This window comes from Lontra canadensis, unplaced genomic scaffold (genome assembly GCF_010015895.1).
Source record: "Lontra canadensis isolate GAN:19392208 unplaced genomic scaffold, GSC_riverotter_1.0 scaffold125, whole genome shotgun sequence".
NCBI lineage: Eukaryota > Metazoa > Chordata > Mammalia > Carnivora > Mustelidae > Lontra > Lontra canadensis.
The window spans coordinates 2,959,433-2,977,749 of NW_022631119.1; the positions used below are offsets into that span (position 1 = coordinate 2,959,433).

At 39.8% G+C, this 18,317-nt stretch overlaps 1 protein-coding gene across 1 annotated transcript in view; it reads left to right on the forward strand.

Annotated features, from left to right (window-relative positions):
- Nucleotides 1-16,598, forward strand: part of LOC116857594 (zinc finger protein 574-like) — a 57,814-nt gene extending 41,216 nt beyond the window's left edge. The window contains exons 6-10 of the mRNA XM_032841838.1: nt 35-291; nt 5,553-5,633; nt 9,313-9,439; nt 10,766-10,864; nt 14,917-16,598. Coding sequence (XP_032697729.1) covers nt 35-291; nt 5,553-5,633; nt 9,313-9,439; nt 10,766-10,864; nt 14,917-16,283 — 1,931 coding nt within the window. The 3' untranslated portion in view covers nt 16,284-16,598. The remainder of the gene's footprint in view (nt 1-34; nt 292-5,552; nt 5,634-9,312; nt 9,440-10,765; nt 10,865-14,916) is intronic.
- Nucleotides 16,599-18,317: the final 1,719 nt, after the last annotated feature.

An 18,317-nucleotide genomic window follows, 5' to 3' on the forward strand; every position in this document is an offset into this window, starting at 1 on the left:
GCTGGTGTTAAGACTTCTTTCTAAAACATACCAGTGCTTCTGCGACAAGCACTACAAGCTCCCAGAACGCGCTTCCTGGTCCCCGGCATCCCTGAAACACCTACCCTGGTAGCCCACCCTCAAGCCCCAAGGGTTTCCCAGCTATCTCCTCAGCAACAGCTAGCACCCGCGCTTGCGCACTTCGCTCAGCAATTTGGGGCGGGGCGGGCCCTCCCTACCGAAGACTACATTTCCCACAGGCCTCAGCTCCTTGTTGCCTTCCGGCTTTCTAGCTGCTGTCGGCTCGGAGAGGTGAGTTGGTCGCGTGCATTGAGGAAACGGGCGCGGGGGCGGCGCGGGGGCGGTGCGGGCCTCTGTGTGAACCGGGTTGTACTGAGTTGTGGAATTTGAGACGCTGACTGGGCATCGGGTACCCTGAGGCGTCCTTTCCCTTTCCGCGTAAGGGCTGCACATATCCCTCGGCCCAGAATGGCTCCGAGTTAGATGTATGAACCCCAGAGTGAAGGCCCCCAACAAAAAGACGCGGTCTTGAGAATTGCAGCTCTGAGAACCACAGCTTAATCAGAGCTCCCTCGTAAGGAAACTACCATGACTTCGGAGACAGATTCCAGACTTGGCCTTTGTACTCGGCCTTTCTCTGATACCGAGAAGGCTGAGCTTAACCTCGGACTCCCTCTTAGTTCCATCGGGTTCTGTGCGTGGTGGCTGGTGGGAGCAAGTGTGATAGCGGGGGTGTGTTTTGAGTTAGCCAAGGCGGGCTGAGTTCCAAGAAAGGCTTAATGTCTCAGGATTCCCGTGTCTTTTCCCCAATCCTGCCGGTCTTCAGGAAGGAGCGAGAAAAGAGAAGATAACCATTTGTATGTCTATATCCTTTGTTCGTGAAATGTAACTTTTTTTTTTTTTTTCTGGACATGGAAACCTTTGCATCTCCTGGGAAAGAATGAAAAATGCGTGCGGACTGAAAAGAGAAAAAACAGCCCTTGCATTAATCCGGCTGGGAGAGAAGAGACAGATAAAGCCAGCTGCAGAATTAATAGAAAGTTATTATTCATGCAGCAGTTGTAAAATGCTATAACAACTCCCTTTTTGAGAGATTACAGCTGTTTTACCAATGATGCTCCAGACTTGCTTTGCCATTTTTTATTTTATTGCTGGAGATACCCAGTTGCTAAACTGCTCTCCCTTCCAGATAATACTTAATCACCAATTAATCTCTGCCTTCTCTAGTCTCACCACAGAAAACAGGAACCATTCCGGAATTGTTCCCTACTTCCCATACATCCTTCAAAATCCTTCCGTAGGAATTCAGCCCTTTACATAAGATCTTTTCTTCTCCTCCTCCATTGCATTCCAACCCTTCCTATGGAATTTCCTCCTTCTCTTAAGTCAATAAATCTGATTTTGTTGGACTGTACAAGCTTGTTCCAGGTGGTCTTTTGCTAGTTAGGTTTTAACGCTGGAAATATCCTATCCATAGACATGGTACTTTGCTCTTCTTTCCCAGTGAATGCTAGGGGCGATCTGGTTACTCCTGCCTCCTCTCCAGTGGGTATTCCCATGAACCTTTGGCAGTCATATAATTCCTTCTGTGAGCTGTTTCTTTCAAATCGTCTAAATGGCTAGCAAGTAAACCTCCTGAAGGGAGGCCAACTGCAGGGCTTTATTTTAGGCTTTGATTTGTTGAGAGGATCACAGTTTAGTTGGAATCATATGCTAAATGTCTTTGATCTTTACCACTGTCCTGAATTCAAAAGCAGGCAAAGGTAGGAGATAGTTCGATTGGTGACAGGGTTTTCTGCTTTTGAGGCTTTTAAGAAGTTGTAATGTGACAGGGTTTTTAATGGAGAGGTCTGTGTTAACGAGGGAAGGGAATGGAAGATGTTAGTAGAAATTTGAGAAATGGTTTGAAGTTTTTGACAGCATGAGTGGTCTTATATTTATGTGGTTTTAGGAGAGGCAGTTGAGTTGTGGAGCTAAATTACCAGTGTCGTAGTCCTAAAACTGCCACTTAGAGCTAGGTGGAATTGGGGTAATTTATTTCATCTTTTTGTGCCACAGTTTCTTCATCTGTGAAAGGATAATGATAGAAACTGCCGTATAGGATTGCTATGAAAAGATGAATTAATTATATATGAAGTCCTCAGAGAGTGCTTGACACATAATAAGTGCTCAGTAGATTTAATTGTTACTATTATGTTGTAATTCCATCTTTTTTCTCATCACCCAGATCCAAAAATTGTATTTTCCCACTTTGGCTTCATCCATCCTTGAACCCCCTTTTGTAAATTGTTGTTAATCAGGAGGAGTTGCTTATCAATGTGAAGTTTGAAATTTATTAGCTAGCATTCTAAGAGCAGGGCTGAGAAGCTCAAGTTTTTTATGGAAAATGTATGTAGTATTCTTCATTTTCAGTGATATAACTGACTTTTATTTACTGTTTATTTGCTATTTTAAGTGATTTATTATATGTGAGGTCTTATTTAATCCTCATAACAGCCTTTTGAGTTAGAATCTATAATTATCACCATTTTTTTATGGGAGGTGACTAAGGTTGGAAAGTTAAGTGACATGTCCAGAATCATAGTTAATAACTGTCAGAGCTAAGATTTGTATCCTGAAAGTGGTACACAAAAGCCTGTATCAGTAATTAATTATAACAGTATGCCAAGTCTCATCATTATGTATACTTTAAAAAAAATTCCTCTTGATTTACTCAGTAACCTATTATGATAGAAGGAAGAGATATTAATCTGATGACAGCAAGTACTATCAAGTTATGTCCATATTATACTGAAGCTATGGGGTCTGGAGGTAATGGATTACATACAGTAAGATTTATGTCTCATAGGTTTTCTGTGTGGGTGTGTTTTGTTTTTTTTTTTTTTAAGATTTTATTTATTTATTTGTCAGAAAGAGAGCGAGAGAAAGCAACACAAGCAGGCAGAGAGGCAGGCAGAGGCAGAGAGAGAGGCAGGCTTCCCACTGAGCAAGGAACCCGATGCGGGACTCGATCCCAGGAATCTGGGATCATGACCTGAGCCGAAGGCAGCAGCTTAACCCACTGAGCCACCCAGGCGTCCCGTGGGTGTGTTTTTTAAAAATTTTATTTTAATTCCAGTATCGTTAACAATGTCTCACAGTTTTTATTTGAATGGTATTTTATGCAAAGTGAGATTAGTAAAACAAAGAGATCCAGCAGATCCAACTGGAAGCTTCATAGGCATCTTAGCCTAAAGCATCAGCTCAGAAATAAAATAAATTTATTTCTCAGTAAAATGTGAAAGGAAGCAGCCATGAGATTGCTGTTGTTACTTAAAAGGCATTAGTCAAGGATTTTTTATCATTCATTTCTAGATAGAACTCCAGCTTGGTTCATGAATTAGAAGGTGAAGTAAATTAAAAAGAAAAAGAAAAGTCCCTCGAGGCCCATGGGGGCTCAGTCAGTTAAGTGTCTGCCCTAGGCTCAGGTCCCAGGGTGGTAGAATTGAGCCCTGAGTCAGGCTCTCCACTTAGCAGGGAGCCTGCTTCTCCCTCTCCCTCTGCCTGCTGCTCCCCATGCTTATGCTTTTGCTCTATGTCAAATAAATATACAAAATCTTTTTTTTTTTTAAGATTTTATTTATTTATTTGACAGAGATCACAAGTAGGTGGGGGGGTGGGCGGCGGGGGAGCAGGCTCCCTGCTGAGCAGGAAACCTGATTTGGGGCTCGATTCCAGGAACCTGGGATCATGACCTGAGCCGAAGGCAGAGGCTTTAACCCACTGAGCCACCCAGGCGCCCCCAAAATATAAAATCTTAAAAAAAAAAAAAAGAGAAAGAAAGGTCACCCAGGAAAAACAACAGCTGTTCTTAGAGTATCCTGGGCTTTTTTCTCAGTTCAACAGAAGACTTAAAACCTTGAAATGGGGAAATTTTTGCCTTATTTTGAGTATTTGTGTATGTCAGGGTCACACTGTGTTTAATATGGTGGTGAGTGTTGCTGGCTATTCCTGTAAACATTTTAACTAATCTTTCTAGGTGTACATGTGATTTTTTTTTTTCTGTTACAAGAACTTAATGCCACACGTGTTGGGATTTATTTATTTATTTATATTTTTATTTATTTAATTCTTTTTTTTTTTTTAAGTGGAGCCCAACTAGGGGCTCAAACTTATGACCCTGAGATCAAGACCCGAGCTGAGATCAAGACCCGAGCTAAGATCAAGAGTCTGACGCTTAACCAACTGAGCCACCCAGGCACCCCATGGGATTTTTTTTTTTTTTTAAACACAGTGGCTTTACCCATTTTATCAAAATTAGGGCAATGTCATCACTTTTTTTATTTTACCTCATCACCTTTTAATATGTGCCTGGTTTTCAGTACTATAGATGCAATACTATTTAACCATTTCCTAGATTAGATTCTTTTCAGCCTTTATTCACTGTAAACCATACCTGTCTGCATACCTCTGCAGACATCTTTATATACGTGTGCAAATAGTTCCTTTAGTCTTAGAAGTGGAGTTCTGGGAACTGGTTCTTAGGGTTTATAGGGTTATAATGTTTAAATGCTGCTTCACATAGTTATAAATTTGGACCAACACTGTGTCCATTTCCTCATGACCTTACTGCTCTGGGACATCATCAGTCTTTTAGATCTCCCAGTCCCGTCACTGTAAAAGTATAATTTTTGTGTGTGGTTTATACACATCTCCTTAATTAGTAGTGAGGCTTAGTATCTTTTGAAAGATTCTTTTTTTTTCTTTTTTCTTTTTTTTTTAAGTGATTTGCCCTTGCTCAGGTTCTTCTCAGTGAAGTAGAAATCTAGTCTTCAGAGACAAAAACCAAAGTTGAAAGATGACTTTATAGTTAGAGAAATGTGAACTCAGAACAAAGCTTTGCCACTTCATAACTGTGAATTTGGGCAAATGATTTCACCCCTGAGCATCGGTTTCCTGATCCGTTGAGAGATGACAAGAAATACATAGAGCAATGCTGAGGGTCGCGGGGTGATGTACGTAAAGCACCTATCATGTAACAGTTCTCTATGAATGTTTGACTAGCTGTGGTGCTCATGGTATGAGAGGAGAGAGGTGCAAAGGATGTCATGGTATGAGAGGTTCTGATTGGGAAACAGAGTAATGAGTTGTTTGGGGTGGGGAAAGGCCCATGGCAGCCACTGCTAGGCTCAGTCTATGTGGTTTTCAGGCTTTGTATTTAGGAAGTTCAGGCAGGATCCTGGGGGCTCGAGAGACGGTATATAGGTGGTATGGCCCTTTCTCAGCCCTGAAAAGTTGTACTGGAGGAAGGAGGAGTCCGTCATCAGGACCAGATATATATTGCCAGATGGGGAATCCTTCTCCAAAGTATTCAGGCTTTTGTTCAGCTGTATTTCCTCAAAGCTTGGATTTCTTCAGACATCTCCTCTAGTTTTTATGAGTATTGCATCAGGGTGGTGGGTATAGTGGTGGAGAATAGTTAAGAAGTGGGAAGGCAAAAGAAAAAAACTCTAACGTAAGTCATTTTGGGATCTGAGTTACATTTGGTTTCATGGTCTCTTTTTTTCTTTCAGATCTGGCTTATCAGGGCTTTGCAGTTCCCCAACAGAGAAATCTTGAAAAGGACTGACCAGCATTTTGAAACCATGGCCCATGTAAGTTGATGTTCTTTTCTCCTTTTTGAAATGTTGTTGATCTCTAGGTTATGTGTACATACTCATTCCCTTAACTTGAACTCTGCCCAGGAACTTGCTTTGGTAACTCTAAGTCCTATGAGGGTTGGAGACAAATAGCCCAGTGTCCTTTCTAGGTGCCCTTCCCTCTTCTCCACAAATGTGGACCGCCTCCAAGCTCCAAAGTCTTCTGTCAAGAGCCATGAGGGAGCGAAAGTGAAATGCCTTGAGAAAAATGCAGGCATTTTCTGCAGAATGACCCCTTGCTAACATTTTCCAATAGAACAGCTTTTGATTTTAATATTTAAATTTCAGAGAGAGTATGTTTCTCTGAGCACAGTGATTTTTTTTTTTAAAGATTTTATTTATTTATTTGACAGACAGAGATCACAAGTAGGCAGAGAAGTAGGCAGAGAGAGAGGAAGAGAAGCAGGCTTCCCGCTGAGCGGAGAGCCCGATGCAGGGCTCAATCCCAGGACCAAGGAATCATGACCTGAGCTGAAGGCAGAATCTTTTTAACCCACTGAGCCACCCATGTGCCCCTGAACACAGTGATTTTTAGTCTAGTTTTATGTAGGAAATATTTGTGTCTCCAGTAGACAATTTAACATCTTTTCAAAGTTTTTGAGCTTTTTATTGACACATAACACACATAGAGAAAAGTACACGAGTCCTAAGTGTGTAGCTGAATGAATTTTCATGAATTGAGCATATCTGTGCTGTCAGTACTCAGGTCAAGAAAAGAATATTGCTAGTACCTAAGATGCCCCCTTTTCAATCACTCCCTGCCCACCCAGCCCAGATATAACCACTATCCTGACTTCTTTTTGTTTGTTTGTTTACGATTTTATTTATTTGAGAGAGTGAGACCTCGTGAGCAGGGGTAGGGAAGGAGGAAGAGGCGGACTCCTTGCTGAGCAAGGAGGTCCAATGCAGGGCTGGAACCCAGTACCCCAGGATCATGACCTGAGCTGAAGGCAGCTGCTTAACAGACTGAGCCACCCAGGCACCCCCCACTATCCTGACTTCTAACATTATAAATGAATTTTGCCTATTTTTAGAACTTTATAAATGCGAAATTGTATAGTTCAGTACAACCTTTTTTAACAAAAGATAATTGCAGGAGAGTCTCCTTATATTTCACATATAATTCCTAGACCGTCAGAACCATCTGTAGGTGTTTTGAGATGCATGCAAATATCATTAAAGAGGATGTGTGTATCTGGTGCTGTTGGTGAGAATGGAGGTATCAGAGCTTCATACTGAGTGTGAGTCATAACTGCGTGTTATGTTCTTGCTGAAATGCGTTTTCATAGTGCACTTAACGTATAGCTCTTGTGTAGTACAAAATAAGTCTTTAAAAAGTTGCAGAAGTATTGAAGAAATTGTGGGGAAAGACACAAAGCAAGTGAGAAACATGAATTCAGTAAAAGAGACAATGAAAATACTAAAGCTAAAGATACGTGTACAATAACTAACCCTTGTGAACTCTGGTTCTGTGCTGGAAGGAGCCGTTAGGCTATTTGGAGGCTTGGAATTGATGTATAATGCCGTGGAGTTCTTTGCTTTAACATGATGGGAAAATAGGTAATTTTAATAATGTAGTCTAAGAATGTCTGATATTCAGGAATGGGTTATTGATATTAAGTGGGAGATCCTTGTTTTGAAAACTTTCCTTGAAGATCTGTGGAGTGATTGAAGAAAGAATTGGGTCCTGTTTGACTACTAGAAGGGAAGACCCCAGACTTCTTCACAGACTTGAGTTTTCCCATACATAAGATGAGATTTAGTGTTGGCTGGTTTCAGTCTCTGTATGTGTTGAAATCTTATGGTACATATGTAAGGCTTTTAGGACTGGGTTGATTGGGTAAGAATGTAATTGGGGTCTTATATTGTAAGGCCTAAAATTTCATATGCTTATTTGATATCTTTATCAGGGCTCCAAAGGCCTAATCATGAGTTCCCCTGCTCTTGCCAGATGTGCTCCCCATCCAGCAAAAAGACTCCCACCTGGCTAGTTTTCCTTTCAGGAAGATGACCTAAACCCCTCCTGGTCCTCACTCTAAAGGGTTTCACCTCCTTGCTGGACCACAAAATTATTCAAACAAAGCAGTCACATCCTCCTGCGGGAATTAGGGCCACCTTACCCTCTTTTTACTACAAAGCCTGCCTCCCACAGACCCTGCTTGTTCACTCCATTCCTGAGTGCAACCCCTGTGTGGCCCTGCATGACGTGTGGTGTTCTCCTCCCCTGGGCTGTGAGTATACATGTCTAATAATGCTGTCAATCTCATCTGTCCAGTGTCAGGAATTGAGCCACCTCATACTGTTTAGGCCAAGGGATCTCTCCCTCACCAGTGGGCTGATTAGGAGGTAATCAGAACAGCACTGCAAAGAGAGAGATCGAGAATCATCTCCAGCAAACCCTGAGAGAATAGTACCAGGAGCAAAGTGCACTGTGTAATTTTACAAGATGTATGGGTTTACAGCAAGGTGTCTCAACCTTGGAACTATTAATATTTTGAGCCAGAGAATCTTTTATTGTGGGGACTTGTCTTCTGCATTGCAGAATATCTAACAGTGTCCCTGACCTTTACAAATTAGATGCCTGTAACACCCGCACCTCCTCCCCCCAGGTGGTGACAACCAAAATTGTCTCCAGACATGGCCAGATGTCTTCTGCAGAGTAAAAGCACTCCTTGTTGAAAACCACTGGTCCAAAGTGACATCATCATGGTTGAGTATCCTCTAACTCAGGAATGAGGAAGAGTGTTCAGTGAGGGATAATGGATGATAAAGACTAAGAAGGTCATCCAGATGCACACGTAATAGATAATGTAGGCTGTGAGAGCTGAGGAAGATGTTTGAAATTGAGCTGAATTAAAATATCTAAATAGGAAAAGAAAAAAGACTGCATCTAAAATATTCAAAGCATGGACTATCATGTAGCAATTTCTATAAAGTTGACTAAAAAAATGGTCCTTCTAGAGGAAATGTTTGTAAGAAAATATGACTTTATGATGAGCTTGAGTCTGTTTTCTTAGAAGAGCTGTTGTAGTACATTTGGGAGAAGTTCTTATCAATATTTTTTCACGATCATTTAAGGGAAAAGAAGGTGGAAGACGTTTCCCATGAATTTGTGGTAGAGAAGCAGAGCTTGTAGGAGGCTTGTGTGTAGTGTTTCATTTAATTGGGACTTTTTGATTATTTTATTCATTTCCAGATATTTCTGGGTAAAAAATTAATCTTATCTGTAGCCACAGAACTATTCAAGACATGTAGAACTCTCCTTCAATGATACTAATTTTCTTTTTTTATTTTAATATTTTATTTATTTATTTGACAGAGAGGTCACAAGTAGGCAGAGAGGCAGACAGATAGAGGGGGGAAGCAGGCTCCCTGCTGAGCAGAGAACCCGATGTGGGGCTCGATCCCAGGATCCTGGGATCATGACCTGCGCCGAAGGCAGAAGCTTTAACCCACTGAGCCGCCCAGGTGCCCCAATGATACTAATTTTCTTACTGCCACTGATACATAAGCCCTACCTCATTTGCTTGTTATGTGAACCCTTCTCTGCATTGCAGTCCTTGATCTCCCCCCTTTTCATTTAAAAAATATTTCATTTATTTTCACAGGTAATACATGAGTCTTATTTTTTCAGGGTTCAGTGACATTCAGGGACGTGGCCATAGACTTCTCACAGGAAGAATGGGAATTCCTGGACTCAGCTCAGAGGGACTTATATAGGGATGTGATGTGGGAGAATTACAGCAATTTCATCTCACTAGGTAAGGCTATTTATCCCAAACTATGTTGGCTTTCTCTGCTGTCAACTTCAGGACTATGTTTTGAAAAACTAGATAAATTTTTTCTCTCTGTTCCAAAGGAATGGTTTTAGCTTCATTAGGTTGGAAAAAGGCTCCTCCGTTTAATGCGTCATCACTTTCTTCTAGCTCTGTCCTTCACATTTTTTTTTAAAGCAATTTTTTTTTTAAAGATTTTATTCATTTGACAGAGAGAGATCACAAGTTGTTAGAGAGGCAGAGAGAGAGGGAGAAGCAGGCTCCCTGCCGAGCAGAGAGCCCGATGTGGGGCTCAATCCCAGGACCCTGAGACCATGACCTGAGCCAAAGGCAGAGGTTTAAACCCCTTGAGCCACCCAGGCACCCCTGTCCTTCACATTTTCTTCAGACTCTGTAATTTACCTGTTTCACTGCTATCCAAGGGCTGGGCTTCAATTCTGGCTTGAATTCTACCATTGGAGGCATTGTCCAAGAAATCAGATTTTACCTTATATTTGAGTCCAGAATTGATGCAAATACTTAACACTCCATTCTAATCCACCTACAAGGAAAGTACCTAAACACAGGGGCTTTGAGTGTCTCTAAAAATCAGGGGAACCTATAGAACTTACAAAGTATGAAATGGATCCACAAAGTTCATTTAAAACTCAAGCAAACACATTCTGTTTCCTATAACAACCATATTTAGTTTTTCCTGCTTTGTGGTTGAAATTTAAAATCTAAGAACTTTGCATTTAACATTGAGTAAATAATCCTAGAAAGGATCAGAAGATGTCTCAGTTAAGACACTATCTTGTCAGCAAATGGATAACAATAAAAATAGCTAACACATATATAGGTGTGTATATATATATATATGTAAATATATATAGCTTCATATATTTGTACTTAGATACTATTCTGAGCATTGTGTGTTATTAATTCTCACAACTCTGTAAGAAATATACTATGATTATCCTCATTTCAGATGAGAAAACTTAGGGATAAGAGGTTAATAATTGGCTGAGGTAACACAGCAACAAAGGTAGGATTTAAACTCAGGCAGTCTGGATCCAGACTGTGTTCCCAACCACTACACAAGACTGCCTCTCAATGGAGCTTGTATGGGTTTAAATTATATTAAGTCCTGTTCTTAACCATCAATTCCTTGTGCTCCTGAAGTTACCCTAATATGAGTGCTCTTCAGCTCCCTTGCATTTATTTGCTCTTAGGCTTTATAAAGTACCATTTCGATCTGTAGTTAATTATGAACTTAACCAAATTTGAACCTGGCTTTTGGAGTTATAATTTCATGTCACATTATCTTTTAAGCAGAACCTTCCATTTCTAAACCAGATGTGATTACTTTATTGGATGAAGGGAAGGAGCCCTGGATGGTTGTAAGGGAAGGGACCAGAAGACACTACTCTGGTGAGTGAGGGCTGAGCAAGATGGGGAATTAATTACTGGAGGTAATCAGCCAAGCCTGTTAGCCTTGAGATGTTGGAAATCTCTCCTCAAAAGCCCATGGCCTTTGGAGGAAAGGGTTGAGACCTGGGCAGCAAATTAAAATCTTTTAAATCTGACCACCAAAGGAACTTCATGTTCACCTTGATTACAACTCTCTGGTTTTCTTAGTACTCATATTTTTCTCCTACTTCAGAGAGAGGAGCTTTTCTCAGTAGGAGAAAAACAGTTGATAATAAACATAAGAACTGAAATCAACAAGATAAGAAAAGTAGAGAAAATTAATAAAGCCAAAAGTTGATTTCTGGAAAAGATGCAAGTTGATGAACACCTATGGGGCGCCTGGGTGGCTCAGTGGGTTAAAGCCTCTGCCCTTGGCTTAGGTCGTGATCCCAGGGTCCTGGGATCAAGCCCCGTATTGGGCTCTCTGCTCAGCCGGGGAGCCTGCTTCTTCCTCTCGCTCTCTTCCTGCCTCCCTCTCTGCCTACTTGTGATCTCTGTCTGTCAAATAAAAAAAAAAAAAATTTAAAAAAACATTATTTTGACAGATATAAGGTTACTCATATTTTCTTTTCTTTCTTTTTTTTTTTTTTTTACCTTGTATTGGTTCTGATAATTGTGTTTTTCAAGGAGTTTTTCCATTTTGTGTAAGATGTTGAATTTATTGGCATAAAATTGCTCATGGTATTCTCTCATTATTCTTTTAATGGCTATAGGGTGTGAAGTGATAACCCAGTTACTCTTTCATTCCTAGTATTAGCAATTGTTGTCTTTTTTTTTCCTTGATGAATCAAGCTAGGTGTTCATCAACTTTTTTTTTAATTTTTTTTTTTTTTAAGATTTTATTTATTTATTTGACAGACAGAGATCACAAGTAGGCAGAGGCAGGCAGAGAGAGAGAGGAAGCAGGCTCCCTGCTGAGCAGAGAGCCTGATGCGGGGCTCGATCCCAGGACACTGGGATCATGACCTGAGCTGAAGGCAGAAGCTTTAACCCACTGAGCCACCCAGGCGCCCCAAGAGTGCATTATTTTATAAAGTAGTGGGAATTGACATCTTTTTCTGTGTTTATATTTTCAAAATATCTTATAAGCCTGGCTTATTCTAAAATATAATTTAGGTACATTAAAATTCATTCTTTTTAGTATCTAGGAATTTTGACAAATGCATAGTTATGTAACCACCACCATAATCGAGTTTAGAATAGTTTCAAAGTCTCATGTTTTATAGTGATGAGGTTTTTTGAGTCATTTTAGCAGCTTTGTACATTTGTACTGTAGTCATAGAAAAAACCTTTCTTATCACTCCTGTCCCACTGTCCCCCTATCTTTGCTTACTTCATTCAACATTTAGATTTTCTCATTCATGTCCCCCATCTGGATCATTATCTTTGACCCTATATCTAACATAGCCTTTATTTTTCCTCTTTTGCACTCAGGTGATCCCAGGTACCATTCCATATTTGACTGTCATTCTGCTATCCTCAGTATCTGCCCATGTCTTTTTGCTAAGGATTTCATAAACCTTTCAATGTTAGGATAATTGAAAGATATTTGAGGTAGTTTTCTGGGACGTACAAACATTGCTTTAGCTATATGGAATGGGAGGGAACACCTAGAAGAGGTATGAAGGAACAAAAATTTGAATAAATGTAGCACTGGTAAGTAATAGTATAAACTCTAGAGGAGAAAAGTAAATCATTGTAGTACTTTTTTTTTTTTTTTAGTTAAACTCTGTTCCCAATGTGGAGCTCAAATTCAGAACCCCAAGATCAAGAGTTGCATGCTCCACTGACTGAGCCAGCCAGGCACCCCTATTGTAGTGCATTTTAAAAAGAATAGAAACATGTACATATTCATTAGTGATGACGTAATTATGGGAATTAAATGAGTAACATCCATTGTGTATTTGGGGTTTGTTATTTAATGGTAAATGGACTTTAGAGTTTGTTTCTGCCACTAGGGAAGCTTAGGGGTAAGAAACTAACAGAATAACAAGTGAGAAAATTAATAAGTATTCCAAAATTGGGACAAAAAAGAAGCAACCAGTTGCTGGGATAGAATATACAGTGCATAGTTTTATGTTTTATTAAAGATTTTATTTATTTGATAGACAGAGATCACAAGCAGGCAGGGAGGGAGGAGGAAGCAGGCTCCCTGCTAAGCAGAGAGCCCGATGTGGGGCTTGATCCCAGGACCCTGGATTCATGACCTGAGCTGAAGGAAGAGGCTTTAACCCACCGAGCCACCCAGGGGCCCCTATGGTGCCTAGTTTTAAACAGGATCAGCAGGAATGGCTTTTGGAAGAAGTGATTTTTGATTGAGATCTGATGGTGAAGGGAAGCCAGCCATGCAGGCGGAGGATTTCTCAAAGAAGGAACAACCTGTGAAGGGTCCTATTTAATGGGAACAGTGCTAGTGCCTTTTGTGAGCTGAAAAGAGGCCTTTGTGGCATGAACGGAGAGAGTAAATGAGAGAGGCACTGATAAGCAGATACCAGCTTATTATCTATATTCAGGTATTTATATTTGATTCTAATTATAAAGAGAAATCATTAAAAACATTTAAGTGGAGGGCACCTGGGTGGCTCAGTGGTTTAAAGCCTCTGCCTTCAGCTCAGGTCATGATCCCAGGGTCCTGGGATCGAACCCTGCATCGGGCTCTCTGCTTAGCAGGGAGCCTGCTTCCTCCCCTCTTTCTCTCTGCCTGCCTCTCTGCCTACTTGTGATCTCTGTCTCTCAAATAAATAAAATCTTTAAAAAAAAAAAACAACATTTAAGTGGAGAGGCTAAAATATTGATTAGCATCAGAATCATTTGCCGGAGAATGTATATAAGTACAAAACAAAAACACGCCCAGGACTTAATCCTATAGATTATGTTTCAGTCGGTTAAAAATACTTCTGTATATTTTTAAGAAACTTTCAGATGATTCTCATCACTGATTTGTTTCTGTAATCACCAACCTTATCTCCAGTCCTGTACTACATTCTCTGTTTCCTTTGCTTTTTTTTTTTAAAGATTCTATTTATTTATTTGACAGACAGAGATCACAAGTAGGCAGAGAGGCAGGCAGCGAGAGAGAGAGAGAGAGAGAGAGAGAGAGGAGGAAGCAGCCTCCTGCTGAGCAGAGAGCCCAATGTGGAGGTCGATCCCAGGACCTTGGGATCATGACCTGAGCTGAAGGCAGAGGCTTTAACCCATTGAGCCACCCAGGCGTCCCTCCTTTGCTTTTTTTTTTAAATGTGTAAAGAGTAGTCTGTTCCTTAATTAATAACCTGCAATACAAAAATAAAAATAAGCTCAATAGTGATAGGGAATAGGGAATGATAGCAATATTAATGTGTGAGTTATTTGGTACAGAGTACAGGTCATTTTCCTATTGGAATGAAGCCAGAATAGAAGTAAACTTAAAACATTCATCAGGAAAGGCTAAGTGTCCAACTTGATGCTTTATTGTCGGTTGCCCTTTCACTTCTATATGAAAAAAATGAATAATAAGTTTCTGCATCCAAGACTGTCTCCCAGAGGCAGATACCGTCAACCTCGCATGGCTTCTAGCTGGAGACAGGTTACATATTACCCTGTTCCTATCTTAGGAATGGTAGCCTTGCTGGCTCAGGGCTTTTTTTTTTTATCATCAGAGTGTCTCAGCACCTGAAATTTAGCATTTCCACTTTTTTGTGTGTGAATTTTAGTATCTGTGAAGTGGCCTTCAGCTGGCCTTTTGACTCATCTCTTGAAATATCAATTGTTATATTTGTTAAGGCTCTGCCAATAAAGTTGCATAAGGTTTGAGTGGTCTTCTCCAGCCCTGTTTTCTTCATAAACTCTTAGTTTTTTGGTGTGTAATTTTGCAGAAGATAAGGGGTTTTTTAGGTTCAGCAGAAATGCCCATTTTAGAGATATCTAATCCATTTACTTGTAAGAGACATTATTTTAGGTGCCTTTTATTTCTCTATAGAAGTTTTCTTCTGTCACAGGAATATAGTGTGTGTTTGCCTTCTGTTTTCTTTCAGATTTGGAGTCCAGATACAGGACCAATACTTTATCTCCAGAAAAGGACATTTATGAAATATATTCATTCCAGTGGGAGATAATGGAAAGAATTAAAAGCTATAGTCTTCAGGACTCCATTTTTAGAAATGATTGGGAATGCAAAGGCAAGAGCGAGGAGCAAAAGGAATCACAAGGGGGATATTTTGGGCAAGTGAAAATTACTTCTGAAAAAATGACCACTTACAAAAAGCATAATTTTCTTGCTGAATATCAGAGAGTTCATAATGGAGAAAAGTTATATGAATGTAAGGAATGTAGGAAGACCTTTATTCGTCGCTCAACACTTAGTCAACACCTGAGAATTCATACTGGTGAGAAACCTTATAAATGTAAGGAATGTGGGCAGGCATTTAGACAGCGAGCACACCTTATTCGACATCACAAGCTTCATACTGGTGAGAAGCCCTATGAATGTAAGGAATGTGGGAAGGCCTTTACCGTGCTCCAAGAACTTACTCAACATCAGAGACTTCATACTGGTGAAAAGCCCTATGAATGTAAGGAATGTGGAAAGGCCTTCAGAGTCCATCAGCAACTTGCTCGACATCAGAGAATTCACACTGGTGAGAAACCCTATGAATGTAAGGCATGTGGGAAGACCTTTAGGCAGTGTACACACCTTACTCGACATCAGAGACTTCATACTGCTGAGAAACTCTATGAATGTAAGGAATGTGGGAAGGCCTTTGTATGTGGTCCCGACCTTAGAGTACATCAGAAAATTCATTTTGGTGAGAAACCTTATGAATGTAAGGAATGTGGAAAGGCTTTTAGAATATGCCAACAACTTACGGTCCATCAGAGTATTCATACTGGTGAGAAACCCTATGAATGTAAGGAATGTGGGAAGACTTTTAGACTAAGGCAACAACTTGTTCGCCATCAGAGAATCCATACTCGTGAGAAACCCTATGAATGTATGGAATGCTGGAAGACCTTTAGTAGTTACTCACAACTTATTTCACATCAGAGCATTCATATTGGTGAAAGACCTTATGAATGTGAAGAATGTGGGAAGGCCTTTAGGTTGCTCTCACAACTTACCCAGCATCAGAGTATTCATACTGGTGAGAAACCTTATGAATGTAAGGAATGTAGGAAACCTTTTAGACTGCTCTCACAACTTACTCAGCATCAGAGTATTCATACTGGTGAGAAACCTTATGAATGTAAGGAATGTGGTAAGGCCTTTAGACTTTATTCATTCCTTACTCAACACCAGAGAATTCATACTGGGGAGAAACCCTACAAATGTAAAGAATGTAAGAAGGCCTTTAGACAACATTCACATCTTACTCAACATCAGAAAATTCATAATGGAGTGTAATACAAGAAAGCTTTCAATTATACATTATGTTATAGGATCTCTAAATCATTTTTGAGAATTCTGCTTCATGATTCAGCTAAGCATAAGAAATTTTATATTACTGAAAAAAAATATGTTGCTTTAAAAGCCTTCTATCACCAAACATTGTTTATCTTCCACAAATTGGTATGAGGGAATAACACAATGAATGTAGGAAAATCTTCAGCCTTATCTATCATTATCCCCATTTCACTCCTTTATTACCAGTGTGTTATTGGACAAGGTACTTAAACTTCTGTGCCTCATTTTGCTCACTTGTAAATGGTGATAATAGTACCTATGTATATTAGTTATTTATTGCTGTGTAATAAATTGCCACAAACTTAGTAGCTTAAAATAATACACATTATCTCACAATTTCTATGGGTCAGGTGTCTGGGCATAACTTTGGTGGGTCCTCTGCTTCATGGTCTCTCAAAAAGCTAAACTAAAGGTTTTAGCTGGGGTGGGGTCTCATCTGAAGGCTCAACAGGGGAAGGGATCCATTTCCAATCTCACATGGCTGTTGGTTTCTAGCTGGCTGAAGGCTGACCTTAGTTCCTTGCCACATGGGCTTCTTCAACATGGCTGCTTATTAAGTGTGCAAGCTAAGAGTGCAGTAGTCTACTAGCATCATAGAAGCAGTAATCTTATGTGACCTAATCACCAAAATAATACCTTTTAATCACCTTTGCTGTCTTCTACGGGTTAGAAGTAAGTTACTGTGTCACCCCACATTCAAAGGTAGAGGATTACACAAGAATATGAATACCAGGCTGTAGGGACCATTTCAGAGTCAGCCTGCCACACCGTGTAATAGGATTGTCTTATGGATTAAGTAGTTAATGCTTGGAAAAATAGCAGCTACATAGCATGTTTTCTGTAAATATTACCTACAGTTGTTATCATTAGTATTAGTGAATTCATATGAAAGGAATTTACTGTAGAAGTAGAAAATGTAGAAATGCCTCACGTCATTGCTCAGCACTTACTAAACTTAAGATAATTTATTCCAGATAAAATCTAGGTTTTATTGAATGCAAAGATTTCATCATTTGAGCTGCATCTGTCATTTCATGCTGAAAAGAAACCTTACAAATTTCATGAATGTGAGGTTAAGCGTACAACTATTAAAGAATCAGAAAAATATGAAATTATTTTCCCGTAATAAATTCCAAAAAGTAAATGTTTTGGAATTCCTGTTGTGTGACCACTGTTAAAGATTAATTAGAAACATCAAAAAGATGGCAGAAACTAACCAGTTGGAAATTTAATATTGTGTGTATATGTGCACCTATGTGTGTATGTTTGTATGTAAAAGTCATATGAAAGAAAGATCATTCCATTACAGGCAGTATATGGTTTGATGCTCAAATTGCCCCATCATCAACCAGTGGGAGTTGAGTCATTTGCCATGACCCCACTTGTAGTTTGATAGTTTACTTGGTTACAGCTGCACTGTTTGGTCAGCAATCGAAGATGCTTGGGCACCAACTCATTCTGAAAATTGATAAGGGGGAAAATAAGCATTTCTTTTGCTTTTTCCATGTGAACCAACTTTCAGGGCCACCAAAAGCTCCTCAAATTAAAATGATTTTTTTTGTTTCATTTGTAAGAAATCAGTAAATACAGAAAGAATGATAGGATCAGAAAAATTACTATTTTCTAGTTCCCTAATGGAATAATGGGTCCAGAAAATTATCTTTGGTAGATATTAAAACTATTGGGTGAAATATTTTATAGTGAGAACTTTGCAGTGGATTTATCAAGCTGACCACCTCTGAATCCTTTGATCAATTTTAACCTCTATAAAAGTGGGACTATCAGATAATATCCACATCCTGATAAAATGCAATAGGAAATACCACTGCCTACGAAGGCTTACTGCCAAAACAGTGAACTGAAGGAAGCAAACCTTTGAATCAAACTCTTTAAAAATGAGAATTGGGGGGATAGAGGAACAGAGTTAATGGCACCAAAAGGAAGTAGCCAAGCAGATCCAGAATGTGTAAAATT